Source organism: Narcine bancroftii, chromosome 6 (assembly GCF_036971445.1).
Source record: "Narcine bancroftii isolate sNarBan1 chromosome 6, sNarBan1.hap1, whole genome shotgun sequence".
Taxonomy (NCBI): domain Eukaryota; kingdom Metazoa; phylum Chordata; class Chondrichthyes; order Torpediniformes; family Narcinidae; genus Narcine; species Narcine bancroftii.
In genome coordinates, this window is record NC_091474.1 from 86,829,435 (window position 1) to 86,850,210 (window position 20,776).

At 39.1% G+C, this 20,776-nt stretch overlaps 1 protein-coding gene across 10 annotated transcripts in view; it reads left to right on the plus strand.

Annotated features, from left to right (window-relative positions):
* The window catches only part of ccser2a (coiled-coil serine-rich protein 2a), a 499,558-nt gene that overhangs the window by 337,099 nt on the left and 141,683 nt on the right, over positions 1 to 20,776 (plus strand). For all 10 annotated transcript variants that reach the window (XR_011340229.1, XR_011340227.1, XR_011340228.1 and 7 more), the window contains one exon: positions 15,127 to 15,213. Coding sequence is in view for 6 of the 10 variants with exons in the window: in XM_069885631.1 (XP_069741732.1) it covers positions 15,127 to 15,213 (87 nt within the window). In the remaining 4 variants the exon portion in view is untranslated. The remainder of the gene's footprint in view (positions 1 to 15,126; positions 15,214 to 20,776) is intronic.

Here is a 20,776-nt window from a genome sequence, read left to right on the forward strand (position 1 = left end):
GGTGGCTACTGGGGCTGGTTGGACTTATGACTCGCATTCACTGCCTCCAGTTGTTTCTGTGAGAAGGGAGCATTTATCTTTAAATGATGGTATACGTGTTGCTAATGATGTCCATCCAGCTGCACAGATTTCCCCATAGACTCGATGAGGCTTTTCCAATGATTGGGTAATACAGTCCAGTACAGCATTTAACAAGTTGTATTCCTTTGTCTAAATTAATCCAATTTCTTCTTCTTCCCACCTCCCACCCCCAATACCCCTCAATCCTAAGCACTCTTAAATGAGAAGCCAGTAGCAAGTGGCGTCCAGGTGCCTGGGCCATCGCTGGAGACCAAGAATCAGTGGGGGTGGCCTGGGGAGCGAGGGGTGGCAAGGGCGGACTGGGAGCTGGGGGTAGCCCGGGACATGCTGGGGAGAGAGGGGTTGCAGGAAGCATCAGGGCGCTGGAGGTAGCCCAGGCCATGGTGGGGGGGAGGCCTCACTAAACTCAGCCTAGGCCTGGGTGATAGTTAATTCACTATATTTAACACATTCTTGGGCACAGGACATTGATTTGATTGAAAAACAGCTGTACCCCAACTCCCCCACTCCTACATCTAGATTTTTGTACTGAAGTTTCTAGAGGAGGCTAGTGACTTGAACCCCAGCCATTTTAATTTAGATGAGCTCAGCTGAAACCCACATAAATTCTAATCTGATATCGGTGTGTCGGTGCATTAAAGGTAATTGTTTCATATTGGTGGCAGTGTCGCAGCTATACGGTTGGATACTTTAATGGAGTGGGAAATTAGCTGTTCGCATGGATGCAGTAGTGAACTCATTGCCTTCTCTGTTCTGTGTAAGCTTCTTGTGGGAAAATAGGACCAAGATGGGAAAGTAGGAACAAGAGCTGAAAGAAAGGAAAGTTGTCTCATTGTAGCATAAAAAGTCCAGTTTTCATATCATGTTCTGAACTGAATTAAATGAGAGATTTTGTTCCCATTGACCAAGAACTGACAGATAGATTGAATTGTAGCTGTTGGAGGGTAATATTACTGAGCTCAAATGTTGTGTCTGCTTTATTAATGTGTCTGATAGGCAATCAGCATTGCATGGGAAATAAGATGATGTTGTTAGCTGAGGCAGAAGAGCTTGTCTGGGTTAATTTGCAAGGTCTCTCATGTCCTAATGAAGAGGCCAAAATACAGCTGTTAGCAATGGGGGTGAAAATAAAAAGTGACTGGTATTGTAGTTTTAGTGCAGAAGGGAGGAATGCTGCTTTAACATGCCTTAATGTATTACTGTAAATCTCATCAGATCAATTCCCCATCTCTGATGCTTTCCAACACAATGTCAAGTTTCATTATAAAATATTCCCTCCTGGCTTGTTAGTTTAATACAATAAAAGTCCAAAAATCCGAATGCCAGAAATCCGGACTACCCGAGAATCCGGACTCTCAAACTTTTAAAATTTAATAGGCTTTCATGTGCGTCCATGCATGTATAAGCGTCACAGATGCACAGCGGAAACAGGGGACCACACTTAACACAGATAAATAATTCATTTATATACTGTATTTTTCTCTTACATGTTCATTTTTAAACATAATTTCAACCATTACATGCTTTTTTTTTGGTGTGGAAAAAATTTGCTTACATTTTTGTCATGTTGACTTTATTTTTCTTTAAACCTGCTCATTTTGATAAATGAAGCATGCTGTATTTGCTAATGAATAAATGATCAAAATTTACCTGTTCGTCTCTTTATTCCTCTTTAACTTTGAATTTTAAAAGTACTGCCTGGGAATCTGGAAAATCCAAAAATCCGGACCGACCCAATCCCCAAGTAGTCCAGATTTTAAGACTTTAACTGTATATGCGACATTGATATGGGAAACAACAATGTATGAATAATTTAATTTCCTTTTAGACCTGAAGGCTTGTTTTGAATTTTTTTTTGCCATGCATTCCATTATTTAATTAAGCCAAACTGATCCCGACAATCTATTTTAAATGTGTATAAATTACAATGTCTTATTTTCCCTGTAGAATTGCTTTGCTCTTCAATACTTGGACAGAGATGAAGGATGGCTTTATGAATATATTTGCCTGTTCTTATTTATTTGTTGATCTCTGTGGCATTCAGAGACAGTGAAACATGTCTTCAGTTAGTGATGAGGTCATTAAGTAAATCAATTTCTAGATTCTCGTCAGGATTTGATGTGGCTATTGCTTTTGTGATGTATAATTAAACTTCTTTAAAGGGTCTTCAACCTCAAACATTAGCTATGTTTCTTTTAAAATCAAGCCTGGTGTGCTGAGAATTTCCAGCGGTTGTGTTTTTTTTAATGACAGATTTTCAGTTTCTACATTCTAATGTTCATATTATGACAGGATCATATTTGTACATTTAAATGCTAAACATATCCTATGAGAAGGTAGTGTTGAGCTGCCTTCATCCGAAATTGCTGAGGTGTGATTGATGAAAGCAATCGTAATAGGCTGTTGGAGATTTTGAGGTTGTTGACAATAGTGATGGATCAAATTTGATACATTCGCAAATAAGAATCGTGTGTAACTTGAAGCAGTGTTTTTAGGTCATAATATCCCCCATGTACTTGCTGCCCTTAATCTTCTAGATGGTAGAACATATGGGTTTTAGATAAAAAAGGCTTGGCAAGTGCCTGTATTACACCTTGCAGAAGATGCACACTGGGGGAAGCTCAATGGTAGTGATCAGAATGTATTTATTATGTGTATGTGGTACCATACAATTTGGTTTTTTAATCCCAGATCATTGATTGCCGTTACATACATTTCTTTCCATCTTAAGATATCCTTTTCCATTGAATGTTTACACTTTTGATGTATCATTTTTGATCCATCACCATTGTCAATATCCTGAAATTCCTCAACAGCCTCTTAGGATTGCTTTCATTAATCAGACCACAGCAATTCAGCATGATGACTGCTCATCTCTACCTTCTGTTTAGCATTAGAATGTACAAATATTATCTTGCCATAATGAAGAAATATTTATTATATGAACATTTAAAAATGCAGATGCTGTAAATCTGACATAAAATAAACAAAACTGCTGGAAATACTCATCATACTAGCTGTTTCCCATTGTAGGGGATTCTAGGACAAGAGGGCATTATTTCAAGATAAAAAGGACCTCAATTTAAAACAGAGATACAGAAACATTTCTTTAGTCAGAGGGTTGTAAGTCTGTGGAACTTGTTGCTACGGGCAGCTGTGGAAACAAGGTCATTGAAGGCAGAGATATACGGTTATTTGATTGATTAGTCAGGGCATCAGAGGTTACAGGGAGAAAGCCGGGGTGTTGGTCTGAGTGGGAGGATGGATCAGCTCATGATTAGAACTGTGGAGCAGACTCGATGGGCCAATGGACCTACTACTGCTCCTCTTTCTTGTGATCTTTACTGCACTTTTATTTCCACCATACAAAAATAAAAATATGAGGATGTTGGGAAAAATATATCCATAAAATTATATTGGAAAGCACAAAACAAAACATAATGATATAGTATCAGGTGAAAATAGAGAGTAAAAGAAAGAACAGCAATGAGTTAGTGACAGATGAGCAGAAATATTGTTCTAGAAAGAAGGGAATATTTTACTGGAGTATATCTTCAGCAAATAAAGGCTAGAATTCCGAGCTCATTGATCAGCACTTAAATGAAAAAAAAATGGAAGAACAATCTTGATTGCCATATTATCAGATTGTTCAATAAGATCCAAGGATGGCCTGACCCACTGTAATGATCGCACGGTTCCAACGGAAAGTTGCGCCTTCTACACGGATGGTAACCTGGCGCATGCCTTAAGTGCTGATGGACGTTCCGTTTTGTTCTGGCTGCTGCTTATTTATTATGCTCCCTGTTTGCCTTGCTCCAGGGCAGATCTAAGGGCATTCGTTAGACGCCAGAAGCTGACTCTGCATTTAAGGTGGCCAAGGCTGCGCTCATAGATGCTCCATTGCTGGCGCATCCTGGTACTTTTGCCCTGTTGGTGCTCACTGCGAATGCCTCTGATAGGGCAGTTGGTGCTGTGTTGGAACAGTTCGTTCAAGGTTGTTGACACCTTCTAGCCTTTTTTAGCAAGCACCTCAGGCCGTCAGAACTCAAGTATAGTGTATTTGATTGGGAACTGTTGGTCATTTATCTAGCAATGGGGCATTTCTGGTATATGCTGGAGGGCAGGCCGTTATAGGTCTATACAGACCATAGGACTCTGACATTTGTCTTTAAGAAGATTTCTGATCCGTGGTCTCGGACAACAGCGGCACTTATCTTTTATTTCAGAATTCACCATGGACTCCCCGAATTTGGAGAGGAAGACAAATTTTGTGGCTGACGCATCGTCCCAACCCTCAATCTGTGCACTTAGTGGTGGCCTTGATGTGGTGAAATTGGCCGAAGACCAGTTAGCAGATTAGGATGTGCAGAATGACCGGATCTTAATCCAGGGTTGAAAGTGATAGATTTTCAACCACACCCACAGGGCTCCACGTATTGTGTGACTCTTCCACCAGCCTACCCTGCCTCATTCTCCCACTATCCTGGTGACCGCACCTATTTGACTCCATGGCCTTTCTCATCCTTCCGTTAGAGCCATGGTGCGCCTCGTGTCCTCGAGATTCGACTGGCGTGGGCTGAGAAGAGATGTCATGCTGTGGGCCAGGTCCTGTGTGGCCTGTCAGCAGTCCATAATTCATAGACGTAAAAATGCCCCAGTGCAAAACTTTTCTCTCGTGGAGCACATCTTCAATCACATGCACGTCAACCTCATTAGTCCTCTACCAATAACCAGGACATGAGGTATCTGCTCACTGTGGTTGACCATCTTACATGATGGCCGGAAGCCATTCCTCTCCCCGCCCGTGATGCTGAAACCTATGTCTGGACGTTCCTACCCACATCATGTCAGATTGTGGGGCCCAGTTTACATCATCCTTATAGACTGATTGGGTGGATTTCTGTGGAAGTCAATTACTTCATACCATGTAACAAAGGGCAGATTGTATGAATAAAGGCATTCTACTGTGAACTGTGAGTAATGGGCGTTTATTTGATAGCGCTGCTGTGGCAGTCGCTACAAAGTTAGAATTCTGAATAATAAAAACTACAGAGCAATAAAGAAAACAAACCATCCCAACAGTCACTGACATTCTGTCACTCAATTTAGTTTTTAGTATATGACTAATTCCTCTCATATTTTAATTTGTACTTACAGCATCCCAGCCAAGTATAGAAATGTCCTCCTTTGATGCGAAACGTAGAAAATTGAGTGACAAAACTGAGGTTTCAATCTGACTGACAAACCCACACATTTTTGTATCAAAAGCAGAAATAAAACAGATTAAATTATCGTGCAACAGAAATTGTGTTGAGACATGCTTCAGAATTCTGGTGATGCTTTACCTTAGAACTTCAACTTCTGCTAATGAAATTATAGCTGGGGTCCAATTATATCCAAGAATTTTGTTCCAGGAAGGAGCACTTGAAAGCTGATAAATTGGAGGTTGATGCATTAAGTTTCAACAAGTTTGAAAGAAAATAGATCAGTCACCAAACCCAAATGGTGTTGCTTGTTATAGGTATAATTATGAAAGGTTAAATATACACATGAATTTGATAGTGGGTGGAAAATGAGTTGTGAGGAGGAATATGAGTTTGCAAGGAATATGGGCAGCATGGTGCATAGAAGGTGACACAGTTAGCATAGCAATTAGTGCAACGCTTACAGCACTTATCAGGACCACGCTGTCTGTAAGGAGTTTGTCCATTCTTCCTGGGTCTGCGTGTGTTTTCCCTGGGAACTCCAGTTTCCTTCTACCATTCAAAAAAAGTACCGTGAATGTAATTGGGCGGCATGGGCCCGTGGGCTGAAAGGACCTGTTACTGTGCTGTATTGTCTAAATCTTTTTTTAAATGGTAGCAGATGGACTATCAAGGGAGTAAATGTGACATGATATGTTCTCGTAGGGAAAAATTAAATCACAATAAAAAGAAAACAATAAATACCTTGATGTGCGACTTTTATCATTTAGGATCCTAAGAAGAATTATTTGAGGCAAAGTTGATTAAAATTGGCCTATGCTCAAATGTAGAGGAAAACTATACTGTGTTCTGCTCAAGAAGTTTCTTAGTATTTCAAGTTCACTCTCTGAGTAATAATCATTGCAACCTCAGTAGTTTCAGGCTGTGTTAAAACATTAGCGAATGCTTCAATAAGCAGATTGCATTGTACAAAATGAAAGGCTCACTGTGACCTAGCTAGTATTGTAATTGGTGTAACAGCCTCCAACTAACAATTGACACCTATTAATTCAAGGAAGAGTAACTGCATTAGTGGCTTAGCACCATTACAGGTTACTGTTCTGACTTTTAGACTTTTACTGTTTTTAAAGTGGCCTCTAGATATATTAAACTCACGTGCAAGAAATGACTGATCACGCAATTTTGGAGATGCATCCTGTCTTTAAATCATAATGCCTGTATTTCATCTTAATTTCATGCAGAAAAGAAGGTATTTTTGTTTTTGCCAGTGTGGGAGAGATAGAAACAGCTTGGTGCATAAAATTGAATCGAGGCATTTTAAATCCAAACTACTTCACATGAATGGTGGTTCAGGTATATTATTTTCATGCTTAGTTAAATTATCCTGAAATGTACAGAAAATGGAATCATTCTGGTAATATTATGTTATAAAGGTTTGTGATTAGAATTTTTATCATATTGGAAAAGTAAGTTTAATATAGATGGATAAATTTAAAAATAAAGGTTTCATTATTGTCATGTAATACTACATTTAGAACGTAACATACATGACATTCTTTAACTTTTGTCGACCGTAAGGCACAGTCGCCACTTTGTCCAACGCCCCTCACAAAAACCTACTCTTAGAAAAAGTTGTTTGTTAATCGTAGACTTGATGCTTTGTGTTTAAAATTAATTTATTAGCAATTCTTCAGTTTTGTTGTTTAAGGCAATGAAGTGCCATACATTTCAGACCATATTCAGCCCAGAGTTAAAAGCTTCAGCCTCACCCACAATAGTTCGTGCTTAGAAGAGTAAGCGATTGAAATGAATCATATTTTCAGCACTTGTTGGAGAGGAATAAATTAGCATTGGACTCCACTCCTGGGAATGTGCACCCGTGGATATTGAGGCAGATTTGCTAACACTGAGATCACCTCCTTCATGACCTTTATTCCTGCTATTTGTTCCATAATGTTCCCTTGTCTTACACTGGGAGACTTGCTTCTGAATTTTGTGGTTCAGCTCAGTGCTAGATTTTTCGCAGTGTCATCCAAATGCCCTTCCAGCAAAATGTTGTAAATCTGGTATGACCCCACTCCAGGATCTCCATAGGATTTGTTTATAAATAAAAAAAAACTTTTAAAAATGAAAGATTTAAATCAAATCAACTGAATTAAATAAAATAAGAAGTCTATTCTTGGCACCCATTTTTCCAGTCCACTTGAATGGGGTTGCTGCACTTGTGGCAAACAAACTGCAAACTTGAGTTCAGATTTTCCTGTCAAAACATGGTGAAATCTGTGGAAATGTATGTCTCTATTGGACATCATTGTCGAATGACAGGGACAAAGTAACTCAGCATCATAGGTGGAAGATGCCAACGATTGCTGAAGCTCGCTGCTGCATTGGACATTGCAATGGTAATGAAGCAATCCCAGTAAGTCCCAGTGCCAGGGCAGAAGGTCTGGCCCATTTAATATTTGTGGATGTTGATGTGCATTGATGTCTTCTTTAAAAAAACACAAATATTGGCATTCAGAGATATCTGAGGATCCTTGTATGCAAATCACAGGTAGTGAGTATTAACATAAAATAATTACATCAGCAACTATTCTTAATATCCCCAGAGTGTTGAAGAAAAGTAATGACGACAAAAGTCTCTGGCAAAACAACTGTGGTTCTAATGTAGTGTCCTATATCGATTCTTGGACAACTGTGGTTCTAATGTAGTGTCCTTTATCGATTCTTGGACAACTGCCGTTCTAATGTAGTGTACAATATCGATTCTTAGACAACTGTGGTTCTAATGTAGTGTCCCATATCGATTCTTGGACAACTGTGGTTCTAATATAGTGTCCCATATCGATTCTTGGACAACTGTGGTTCTAATGTAGTGTCCCATATCGATTCTTGGACAATTGTGGTTCTAATATAGTGTCCCATATCGATTCTTGGACAACTATGGTTCTAATGTAGTGTCCTATATCGATTCTTGGACAACTGTGGTTCTAATATAGTGTCCCATATCGATTCTTGATCAACTGTGGTTCTAATGTAGTGTCCCATATCGATTCTTGGACAACTGTGGTTCTAATGTAGTGTCCTATATCGATTCTTGGACAATTGTGGTTCTAATATAGTGTCCCATATCGATTCTTGGACAACTGTGGTTCTAATGTAGTGTCCCATATCGATTCTTGGACAATTGTGGTTCTAATATAGTGTCCCATATCGATTCTTGGACAACTGTGGTTCTAATGTAGTGTCCCATATCGATTCTTGGACAACTGTGGTTCTAATGTAGTGTCCCATATCGATTCTTGGACAACTGTGGTTCTAATGTAGTGTCCCATATCGATTCTTGGACAACTGTGGTTCTAATGTAGTGTCTGTCCTATATCGTTTCTTGGACAACTGCCGTTCTAATGTAGTGTCCCATATCGATTCTTGGACAACTGTGGTTCTAATGTAGTGTCCTATATCGATTCTTGGACAACTGTGGTTCTAATGTAGTGTCCCATATCGATTCTTGGACAACTGCCGTTCTAATGTAGTGTCCCATATCGATTCTTGGACAACTGCCGTTCTAATGTAGTGTCCCATATCGATTCTTGGACAACTGCCGTTCTAATGTAGTGTCCCATATCGATTCTTGGACAACTGTGGTTCTAATGTAGTGTCCCATATCGATTCTTGGACAATTGTGGTTCTAATGTAGTGTCCCATATCGATTCTTGGACAATTGTGGTTCTAATGTAGTGTCCCATATCGATTCTTGGACAACTGTGGTTCTAATATAGTGTCCCATATCGATTCTTGGACAACTGTGGTTCTAATATAGTGTCCCATATCGATTCTTGGACAATTGTGGTTCTAATGTAGTGTCCCATATCGATTCTTGGACAACTGTGGTTCTAATGTAGTGTCCTATATCGATTCTTGGACAACTGCCGTTCTAATGTAGTGTCCTATATCGATTCTTGGACAACTGTGGTTCTAATGTAGTGTCCCATATCGATTCTTGGACAACTGTGGTTCTAATATAGTGTCCCATATCGATTCTTGGACAACTGCCGTTCTAATGTAGTGTCCCATATCGATTCTTGGACAACTGTGGTTCTAATGTAGTGTCCCATATCGATTCTTGGACAACTGTGGTTCTAATATAGTGTCCCATATCGATTCTTGGACAACTGTGGTTCTAATGTAGTGTCCCATTTCGATTCTTGGACAACTGTGGTTCTAATGTAGTGTCCTATATCGATTCTTGGACAACTGCCGTTCTAATGTAGTGTCCTATATCGATTCTTGGACAACTGTGGTTCTAATGTAGTGTCCTATATCGATTCTTGGACAATTGAGGTTCTAATGTAGTGTCCCATATCGATTCTTGGACAACTGTTGTTCTAATGTAGTGTCCCATATCGATTCTTGGACAACTGTGGTTCTAATGTAGCGTCCTATATCGATTCTTGGACAATTGTGGTTCTAATGTAGTGTCCTACATCGATTCTTGGACAACTGTGGTTCGAATGTAGTGTCCCATATCGATTCTTGGACAACTGTGGTTCTAATGTAGTGTCCTATATCGATTCTTGGACAACTGTGGTTCGAATGTAGTGTCCCATATCGATTCTTGGACAACTGTGGTTCTAATGTAGTGTCCTATATCGATTCTTGGACAATTGTGGTTCTAATGCAGTGTCCTATATCGATTCTTGGACAACTGCCGTTCTAATGTAGTGTCCCATATCGATTCTTGGACAATTGTGTCCTATATCGATTCTTGGGCAACTGTGGTTCTAATGTAGTGCCCTATATCGATTCTTGGACAACTGCCGTTCTAATGTAGTGTCCCATATCGATTCTTGGACAACTGTGGTTCTAATGTAGTGTCCTATATCGATTCTTGGACAACTGTGGTTCTAATGTAGTGTCCTATATCGATTCTTGGACAATTGTGGTTCTAATGTAGTGTCCCATATCGATTCTTGGACAATTGAGGTTCTAATGTAGTGTCCCATATCGATTCTTGGACAACTGTGGTTCTAATGTAGTGTCCCATATCGATTCTTGGACAACTGTGGTTCTAATGTAGTGTCCTATATCGATTCTTGGACAATTGTGGTTCTAATGTAGTGTCCCATATCGATTCTTGGACAACTGTGGTTCTAATGTAGTGTCCTATATCGATTCGTGGACAATTGTGGTTCTAATGTAGTGTCCCATATCGATTCTTGGACAACTGTGGTTCTAATGTAGTGTCCTATATCGATTCTTGGACAACTGCCGCTCTAATGTAGTGTCCCATATCGATTCTTGGACAACTGTGGTTCTAATGTAGTGTCCTATATCGATTCTTGGACAATTGTGGTTCTAATGTAGTGTCCTATATCGATTCTTGGACAACTGCCGTTCTAATATAGTGTCCTATATCGATTCTTGGACAACTGTGGTTATAATGTAGTGTCCTATATCGATTCTTGGACAATTGTGGTTCTAATGTACTGTCCCATATCGATTCTTGGACAACTCTGGTTCTAATGTAGTGTCCCATATCGATTCTTGGACAACTGTGGTTCTAATGTAGTGTCCCATATCGATTCTTGGACAACTGTGGTTCTAATGTAGTGTCCTATATCGATTCTTGGACAACTGCCGTTCTAATGTAGTGTCCTATATCGATTCTTGGACAACTGTGGTTCTAATGTAGTGTCCCATATCGATTCTTGGACAACTGTGGTTCTAATATAGTGTCCCATATCGATTCTTGGACAACTGCCGTTCTAATGTAGTGTCCCATATCGATTCTTGGACAACTGTGGTTCTAATGTAGTGTCCCATATCGATTCTTGGACAACTGTGGTTCTAATATAGTGTCCCATATCGATTCTTGGACAACTGTGGTTCTAATGTAGTGTCCCATATCGATTCTTGGACAACTGTGGTTCTAATGTAGTGTCCTATATCGATTCTTGGACAACTGCCGTTCTAATGTAGTGTCCTATATCGATTCTTGGACAACTGTGGTTCTAATGTAGTGTCCTATATCGATTCTTGGACAATTGAGGTTCTAATGTAGTGTCCCATATCGATTCTTGGACAACTGTTGTTCTAATGTAGTGTCCCATATCGATTCTTGGACAACTGTGGTTCTAATGTAGCGTCCTATATCGATTCTTGGACAATTGTGGTTCTAATGTAGTGTCCTATATCGATTCTTGGACAACTGTGGTTCGAATGTAGTGTCCCATATCGATTCTTGGACAACTGTGGTTCTAATGTAGTGTCCTATATCGATTCTTGGACAACTGTGGTTCGAATGTAGTGTCCCATATCGATTCTTGGACAACTGTGGTTCTAATGTAGTGTCCTATATCGATTCTTGGACAATTGTGGTTCTAATGCAGTGTCCTATATCGATTCTTGGACAACTGCCGTTCTAATGTAGTGTCCCATATCGATTCTTGGACAATTGTGTCCTATATCGATTCTTGGGCAACTGTGGTTCTAATGTAGTGCCCTATATCGATTCTTGGACAACTGCCGTTCTAATGTAGTGTCCCATATCGATTCTTGGACAACTGTGGTTCTAATGTAGTGTCCTATATCGATTCTTGGACAACTGTGGTTCTAATGTAGTGTCCTATATCGATTCTTGGACAATTGTGGTTCTAATGTAGTGTCCCATATCGATTCTTGGACAATTGTGGTTCTAATGTAGTGTCCCATATCGATTCTTGGACAACTGTGGTTCTAATGTAGTGTCCCATATCGATTCTTGGACAACTGTGGTTCTAATGTAGTGTCCTATATCGATTCTTGGACAATTGTGGTTCTAATGTAGTGTCCCATATCGATTCTTGGACAACTGTGGTTCTAATGTAGTGTCCTATATCGATTCGTGGACAATTGTGGTTCTAATGTAGTGTCCCATATCGATTCTTGGACAACTGTGGTTCTAATGTAGTGTCCTATATCGATTCTTGGACAACTGCCGCTCTAATGTAGTGTCCCATATCGATTCTTGGACAATTGTGGTTCTAATGTAGTGTCCCATATCGATTCTTGGACAATTGTGGTTCTAATGTAGTGTCCCATATCGATTCTTGGACAACTGTGGTTCTAATGTAGTGTCCCATATCGATTCTTGGACAACTGTGGTTCTAATGTAGTGTCCTATATCGATTCTTGGACAATTGTGGTTCTAATGTAGTGTCCCATATCGATTCTTGGACAACTGTGGTTCTAATGTAGTGTCCTATATCGATTCGTGGACAATTGTGGTTCTAATGTAGTGTCCCATATCGATTCTTGGACAACTGTGGTTCTAATGTAGTGTCCTATATCGATTCTTGGACAACTGCCGCTCTAATGTAGTGTCCCATATCGATTCTTGGACAACTGTGGTTCTAATGTAGTGTCCTATATCGATTCTTGGACAATTGTGGTTCTAATGTAGTGTCCTATATCGATTCTTGGACAACTGCCGTTCTAATATAGTGTCCTATATCGATTCTTGGACAACTGTGGTTATAATGTAGTGTCCTATATCGATTCTTGGACAATTGTGGTTCTAATGTACTGTCCCATATCGATTCTTGGACAACTCTGGTTCTAATGTAGTGTCCCATATCGATTCTTGGACAACTGTGGTTCTAATGTAGTGTCCCATATCGATTCTTGGACAACTGTGGTTCTAATGTAGTGTCCTATATCGATTCTTAGACAACTGTGGTTCGAATGTAGTGTCCCATATCGATTCTTGGGCAACTGTGGTTCTAATGTAGTGTCCCATATCGATTCTTAGACAACTGTGGTTCGAATGTAGTGTCCCATATCGATTCTTGGACAATTGTTGGTTCTAATATAGTGTCCCATATCGATTCTTGGACATCTGTGGTTCGAATGTAGTTTCCCATATCGATTCTTGGGCAACTGTGGTTCTAATGTAGTGTCCCATATCGATTCTTGGAAGAAAACACTGTCTTTAACTTGGTCCATATTCTCTGGCATTTATCAGAATTAGTGCTAATCTTGTTGAAATATATAACAGTTTGATAGAGTGGATGGTGAGTAATCTTTTCCCCTGCAGTCAATTTGACCAAATTGCCAATGTAACTTTTTGAGCAGTGAACTTCTTGCAGTTTCTGGATAAGATTCAGCCGTTTAAACTCACCACTCTGAGCCTTATGAATTAAGCCAGTAGATTTAGTGTGAGATCAATATAGTTGTGAAGGATCTTAGGATAGAGCTTGATTTAAAAGATTTGTTATTACCTATTGAAGGGCAGAGAAGATCAAGGAGCTATTTGAGGTACAGAGATGTAGATACTTAATGAGAGTAAATATCTTCTTAAAATATCAAAGGCTTTATTCTCCTCATCACTCACTGATAAAATGAGTCGGAGACCATCAGGCTCTCAAAGTGAGCACTCGAGGACTCCATAAACCAATGTAATTTAATAGCTTGGAAAAGTTCCTGTAGGAATGGAGAATACAGTGGCAGAAAAAAGTTGCTGGTGGAGAAAAATATTTTGAAATTTTGAAAAGTACAGTTTAGTCATTTTTGGGAAAAGCAACAGCTCAGCATGCTATTTAGGGTCTTTGGTCTGTGACCATTTTTTAGTAAATATTTCAGAATCAGAATTTATTGTTTTGAAGTTCATTGTTTTGCAGCAGAATCATTGTGTATTACAGTTACAAAATTGCATTTCTGTAAATACACTATTAAAAAACAATAGTACAAATGAAGAGGAAAATGTGACTGTGATTCATTGTCCATTCAGAACTCTGATGGCAGAGTGGGAGAAGCTGTTTATTGAGTGTTCGTTTTCACGTTCCTGTACCTCCTTCCTGATGGTATCGGTAAGAAGAAGGCATGGCCTGGGTGCTGAGGGCCCTTGAGGATAGAGGCTGCTTTCTTGAGACGCCAGCTCTTGTAGAAGTCCTTGACGGAGTGAAGACTAATGATGGCGCTGGCCAAGTTCACAACTCTCTATAGCCTTTTCCTGCCATGTGCCCTGGCACCTCAATACCAGACAGTCATGTAACCAGTCAGAATGCACACCATGGTACACCTGTAGAAATTTCCAAGAGTCTTTAGTGATATACGAAATCACCTCAAACTCCTACTGAAGTACTATATAGCCACTGACGAGCCTTCTTCATGATTGTATTGGTGTGAAGGCCCCAGGATAGATCTTCAGAGATGTTGACACCCAGAAATTTGAAGTTCCTCCTGACTTGAATGCTTTAGGCCAGCCTTTCTCAACCTTTTTTTTTGGTTATGGTCCCCTTTGGACTTGGCTCAAAGTTTATGGACCCCTTCCCTGTGAAGCAGTCAGGTTTAGTTGGTTTCTACTGTATTTCTCTTCTACTGACCACATAAAAAGCATTTTTTTAAAATTATGATTCCAGTGCATGGCCCCTTTAAATGTGCTGATTCCCATGTTGAGAATGGATACTTTAGACACTCCTCATTAAAAAAATTATTTGGTAATGACATAGGTATGAAAGGATTATCAGTGTCATAGTTGAAAATAGTGTTAATTTGTTCTGTGCAAAAATATATGTTTTCATTGTCTTCTAAGATGTAACCCCAGTAGTTCATTGAACTGAATGCTCATAATGCATATATGCACCAGAATGATTTCCATGTCTCTGGTATGTGACTGCAGAGAGCCATTGTGCCTGTCCCATCTATTTTTGTTCTGGTGCAATGGGCACAGATTAAAAAATTGAAAAACCTATCTCCCAGATCAGCACATTTCTAAATCAAGCTATGAATTTGTCGTATTTTTTTCTTTTATTTACCTTTGCGTGTAACTTGAGGCCATTTCTCTATGCTCATTTTTCAGAATGGTGATGGTTCCTCTGTAAACGACTTGATAGCTGTTGTCTCACCAACGCAAGAGCAACCAGAGGCTATAAACTCTACTGATAAGGTAAATAGTTCATCTGTAAAATTATATTTAAGACAATTTCTATTAAAATCGTATGAAATAAATGTAAAATATTCTGACATGTTTCATATGGTCAAAATCCTTTGATTTTTTTTGTCTCCCAAGCAATGTTAATAGAATTCCTTCTTTAAAAAGGTGCTCTTTCAATGAATTGCAAGACTAAAATCATCATAAACTGGGCACAGCTTTATTTTGACCTACAGCAAAAATAATTTGAGAATTGTATTTGTAGTCAAGTTTTTATTGTGCTTATTTTATTTATGCATCAAAGGCATAATGCACTACAGCTGTTTTATTACATTGTTTTGACATAAATAAGAATAAGTTGATGGCTTTTGTTACCCATTGTGAGCTGCATTATACCTTGGGCATGAATTCCTTTGAGACCTTCAGAAAACTTAAGGTCAGAATTTCCACAGAAATGCATCCAAGATTAAAAAGCTGCAACAAATGATAACAGAAATGCAAGGTACCAGCTCAATTTTATGCTCTCTATCCCAATATAAATCATTCTTTCTGCTTTAGTTTCACTGACAAAATTAAGGAATATAATTTTTCATGGTATAACCTACTAAGGCATCAACAATAAATGAATCAGTGTGTATATAAAATTCATATCTGCAGATAGCATTATAAAATAAGCCCCAATTGTGTACAATTAGAAACAGGAAATACTAGTCAGGCAGGATTTTGTGATGAAAGAAATGGTTTCAGAATTGAGAAAAGTTGATGTCAAGCATGTGCTACATAGATTTCTGGTCTGGAGGGGAGAAATTTGCAGATTGTGCAGAGTGCTATGTGGGAAGTAGCAGTGAGTTCAAGGGGATGGTTAATTTCAGGTTCCTCTTAGTATGCTCATGGATCACATACTTGATACACTTTTTCAAAAGAAAATAGAGTGAAATGCAATTAACATCATGAATAAATTGTCAAATTTCATTGATTTACTGGATTTTATATTCTTTTTGACCTTTCCTTTGTCATTGGTGATTCTTTTCTTGATCCTGAAAACTTGATAGATGTGGTTGTTGTCACATTCTTTTCCAAGTTAATTGAAAGTATTACTTCTTCATTCGCTTTAGTAATGTTTTCTATCAATTCATCACCACTGTGTGAACATAATCAGTCTCTCTTTTCTCCTCACGATTATCTTGCAGAAAGAGAAATGATTGTCTTGAATCTTTACATATCTTTCGTACCAAGAGAGCATTATTTGAATTGTATTTTTCTGCAATCTCTCTAATATTCCAATTTCTCATATCTGCTCTTTTGAGTGGTGTTGCAGCGGCCGTGTAGCGGGCCCCCAATGTCCAAAGTATACACAACCCCGTCCCTCTTAATCACGTGGAAAGGGCCCTCTTATGGTTGTTGTAACAACGCTCCAACAATCCTTGGGCATCACCAATACACATGGTACCCAAGAAAACAAATGGATGGAGACCTTGCAGCAATTACCGTAGGCTCAATGATATAACCGCACCCGACGGATACCCGATCCCTCACATACAAGATTTTGCAACTGGACGTCAGGCTAAAAATCTGAAATTTTAATGTAACATTTAAAATTTAGACATACAACATGGAAACAGGCCCTTCTGGACCACGAGCCAGAGCTGCCCAAATATCCCAATTAACCTACAAACACTGGTACGATTTGAAGGGTGGGAGGAAACCCACTCAGACACAGGGTTCAGCACAGGACTTGAACCGAGTCACTGGCACTGTCACAGCTATGCTAATTGTTACTTTTATGATATCTGTTGTGTTATTTGCTTTATTTTAGCTTTCTTTCCTTTCAGACTCAGATATGAATCTCAAACCTTCTGTGAACTAACATTTTTGGAGTCAGTCTGTAGCTCAGAGGAAAATCTGCAAATGAACACTTCAATGTAAGATCTATCTGACACCTTTACTACTTCTTTCAATTCAATATACTGATCTCTCAAATATGTGCCGAGTGTTGATGGGAACCACAAGCACCATTGGAAAATGTTGGAATATGTGGCTAGGCAAGCGGCTGAGCTGACAGTGTTGGAACACTTTGTGACCAGAGCCCACAATTTTATAATTTAAAAAATATAGTTATAAAAAGAGAAGACAAAACCAAGTTAAAATCCTATATTGGGACAAAGCGAATATAAATGGTATTAGACAGAAACTTGTAAATCTGCCCATACTACAACTTGTTCATACCCTCTTCAAAAATCATATCAGGACATTTTTATGTATTATGGATTCTAAAATGATAGAACAATACCACAGCATTTAGTGCTCCCTCACAGCTTCATTCAGCCAGGTTCAATTCTGACCTTGGGTGCTGTCTCTTTACATGTTCTCCCTGTGATTAATTGACCTTTTCCTGGGTTCTTGGGTTTCCTCCCACATACCTTTTATATAGGTTCGAGGTGGAAAGTTCAACAGGGAGTTGATGAATCCAAGGGAGAATACATTGCTGAGAGGAATGAAACATGAAAATCTGCAAACACTACGATGGTAGTAAAAGCACACAGAAATGCTGGAGAAACAGCCAGTCTCACAGAGTCCATGGGAGGTAAAGGGCCTGAGCCTTTGTTCAAGGAATAAGCAAAGAACAGGAAGGTGTCAGAATAAAGAGAAGACTAGCTTGGGGTAGGAATCCAGACCAACAAAAGGTGTTAATTGAATATTGTTAGAATTAATTTTGACTGTGAAAGGAGACAGAGGGAAAAGGAAAGAGAGAGACGCAGGCAACAGAAGGGGGAATGGGATTAACAGGAAACCAGAGAAGTCAATGTTAATATCATCTCTGGTTGAAGGATGTCCAGATGAAAGGTGAGATGTTGTTCCTCCAGTATGTGGATTGTCTCATTCTGGCAGTGCATTAGACCATGGACAGGTATGTCAGCAAGGGAATAAGGCAGGGAATTGAAATGGTGGCAATTTCAATAAATTGAATAGAATTAGGACTAATGTGGTTGCTCTACTGGGAGATGGCATAAACTGTATAATCATACCGGGTGTTATTATACCATATATGAACAGAAATAGTTGTGCAATATGTTTCATGTTTTACATTGCATTTGTGTGTGATTCCACAAATCACAGCTTTCTGCTTCAGTGATCAATTGTCTGCAACATGCAGCTGAAAATTAGAATTAGCATATGGAGGCCATAATGGAGATGCATTGATTTTGAAAGTCACAATAAACAATACATGTACATACAATGACTCCATGCAATCTATACTGTAACGAGCCCAGAGGACCGATAAACCCAGCAGCAATAGATATTCACCAAGACAAATGGTTACTTAAACAAAAGTTGCTTTTAATTATCTTTATACATGAAAACAGAATCTAACTTTAACTTATTTCTATTGACTTACTTAACGTAATTTAACCCCCTTCTAATTCTAAGCACATATGAATGTAATGTGTGTGTAAGTTCAGAAAGGTTCTTTGGTTCACAGTCCAATCTCACTTCTCATTCCTTCAAGTTCACTGGTTTCAGACAATTCTTATACTGTGCACAGAATTTAACATTTATAAAGTTCACCCAGCTTTGGCACTTAAAAGGTAAATGGTTACTGCTCAGGAAGTTTCTTGTCCGTTTTCAGAGAGATTTGTTGTTCCAGGACATCCTCAACTGATGTACTTCCGTCAGCCACTCCAGTGTCTTGCTGACGAAACTTGCCCCTTCAGGATTCTCCAGATGATAATCTGTTTCTTTCAGAGTTCCTTTTCGTTTCACTTATTCCAAGTGAAACATTCGACAGCCAATCCTCTCCTCTTGCATGAACCACAAGAGCTTTGACCAGGCCGTCTTCCAAACGGGCTTGCCAGCTTGTCCTGTTCTAGTCCCAGCTACCCCTGCTGGCGGTAACACTGTCCAGTAATCTCTGTATCTCTCTCTCTCTGAGAAATATGAATGCAGTGAACAATGATGCTGGTGAAACTCAGCAGGTCATGCAGCATTTGTAATGAGAATTATGAGTTGCATGAGAATTTTGCATTTAATAGGAACTTGATCTGCTATATTTTGTGCCATTTCTATTAGAGTAATTAAGCGGTCATTCAAGTTGGATAAAAACAATGAAGTGCTTTTATTCGAGTAAAAAGATAAGGAGGGAGATATAACAGATTATGTGAGGGGAAGTGAGAAATAGAAAATAGCGAAACTACTAGAGGAACTCGGAAGGAAAAAGAATTGTTAACATTGTAGATTAGATCCCTTCATCAAAAAGCCAGGTAAATGATGTCACAGAGAGCCTGCTATATAGTGTCAACCATAATGCTTGTGACAAAGATCCTTTTTTTCCTTTATTTTCCCCTGTGCCCCACAGTTTTAAATTTGTAATCAAACAATTCACATGTGATTAAAGTGCACATTCCAGATTTTATTCAAGGTTATTTGTATACATTTTGGTTTTTGACCATATAGAAATTACAGCATCTTTTTTTTTAACATAGTCCCCTTATTTTAGGGCACCATAATATTTGGGATATAAGAATGATATGTATATTGAAGTAGCCACGTTTAATACTTTATTGGATATCCTCTGCTTGCAATCACTGCTTGAAGTCTGTGATTCATGAACATCACCACATGCTTCTCTGGTGATGCTCTCTCAGGCCATCTTCACCTCCTACTTGTTCGGGGGCTTGTCCCCTTAAATTTTCCCTTCAGCATGTGGAAGCCATGCTCAGTTGGATTTAGATCAGATGACTGACTTGAAAATTCAAGAATTTTCCAGTTTTTAGCTTTGAAAAACTCCTTTGTTGCTTTAGCAATATATTTGGGATCATTGTTTTGCTGTAGGGTGAAGCACCATCCAATGAGTTTGAAAGGATTTGGTCAAACTTGAGGAGATAAAATGTTTCTATACAGCTCAGAATTCATTGTGCCACTGCCAATAGCAGTTACAGCATCAATAAAGATAAATGCGCCATACGTGCCCAGGCCATAACACTCCACCACCATGTTTCACAGATGCTTTGGATCTTGGGAAGTTCCTTTGTGCCTCCACACTTTGCCCTTGCCCTTGTATCACTCTGATACAAGTTAATTTTGGTCTCATCTGTCCACAAGACCTTTTTCCAGAATTCTGCAGGCTCTTTTGAATATTTCTTGGCAAGCTGTAATTTGGTCATCCTGCTTCTGTGGCTAACTAGTGGTTTGCATCTTGCAATGTAGCCTCTACATTTCTGTTCATGAAGTCTTCTGCGGTCATTGCCATTGACACATCCGCACCTGCCTCCTGAAGAGTGTTTCTGATCTGTCGGACATGCATTTGGGGATTTTTCTTCATTATGATGAGAATTCTTCTGTCATCAGCAGTGGAGGTTTTCCTTGTCTTATCAATCCCGTTATGGTTGCTGAGCTTAGCAGTACGGTCTTCCTTCTTAATGAAGTCCCAAACAATTGATTATTGAAATACTAAGGTTTGGGCAATATCTCTTGCTGTTTTATTCTTGTTTTTCAGCCTCATAATGGCTTTTATTGTCATAACTCTGGTCCTCATGTTAAAAAATAGTAACTACAGACTCCAAAGGTGAAAGCAAAGCTA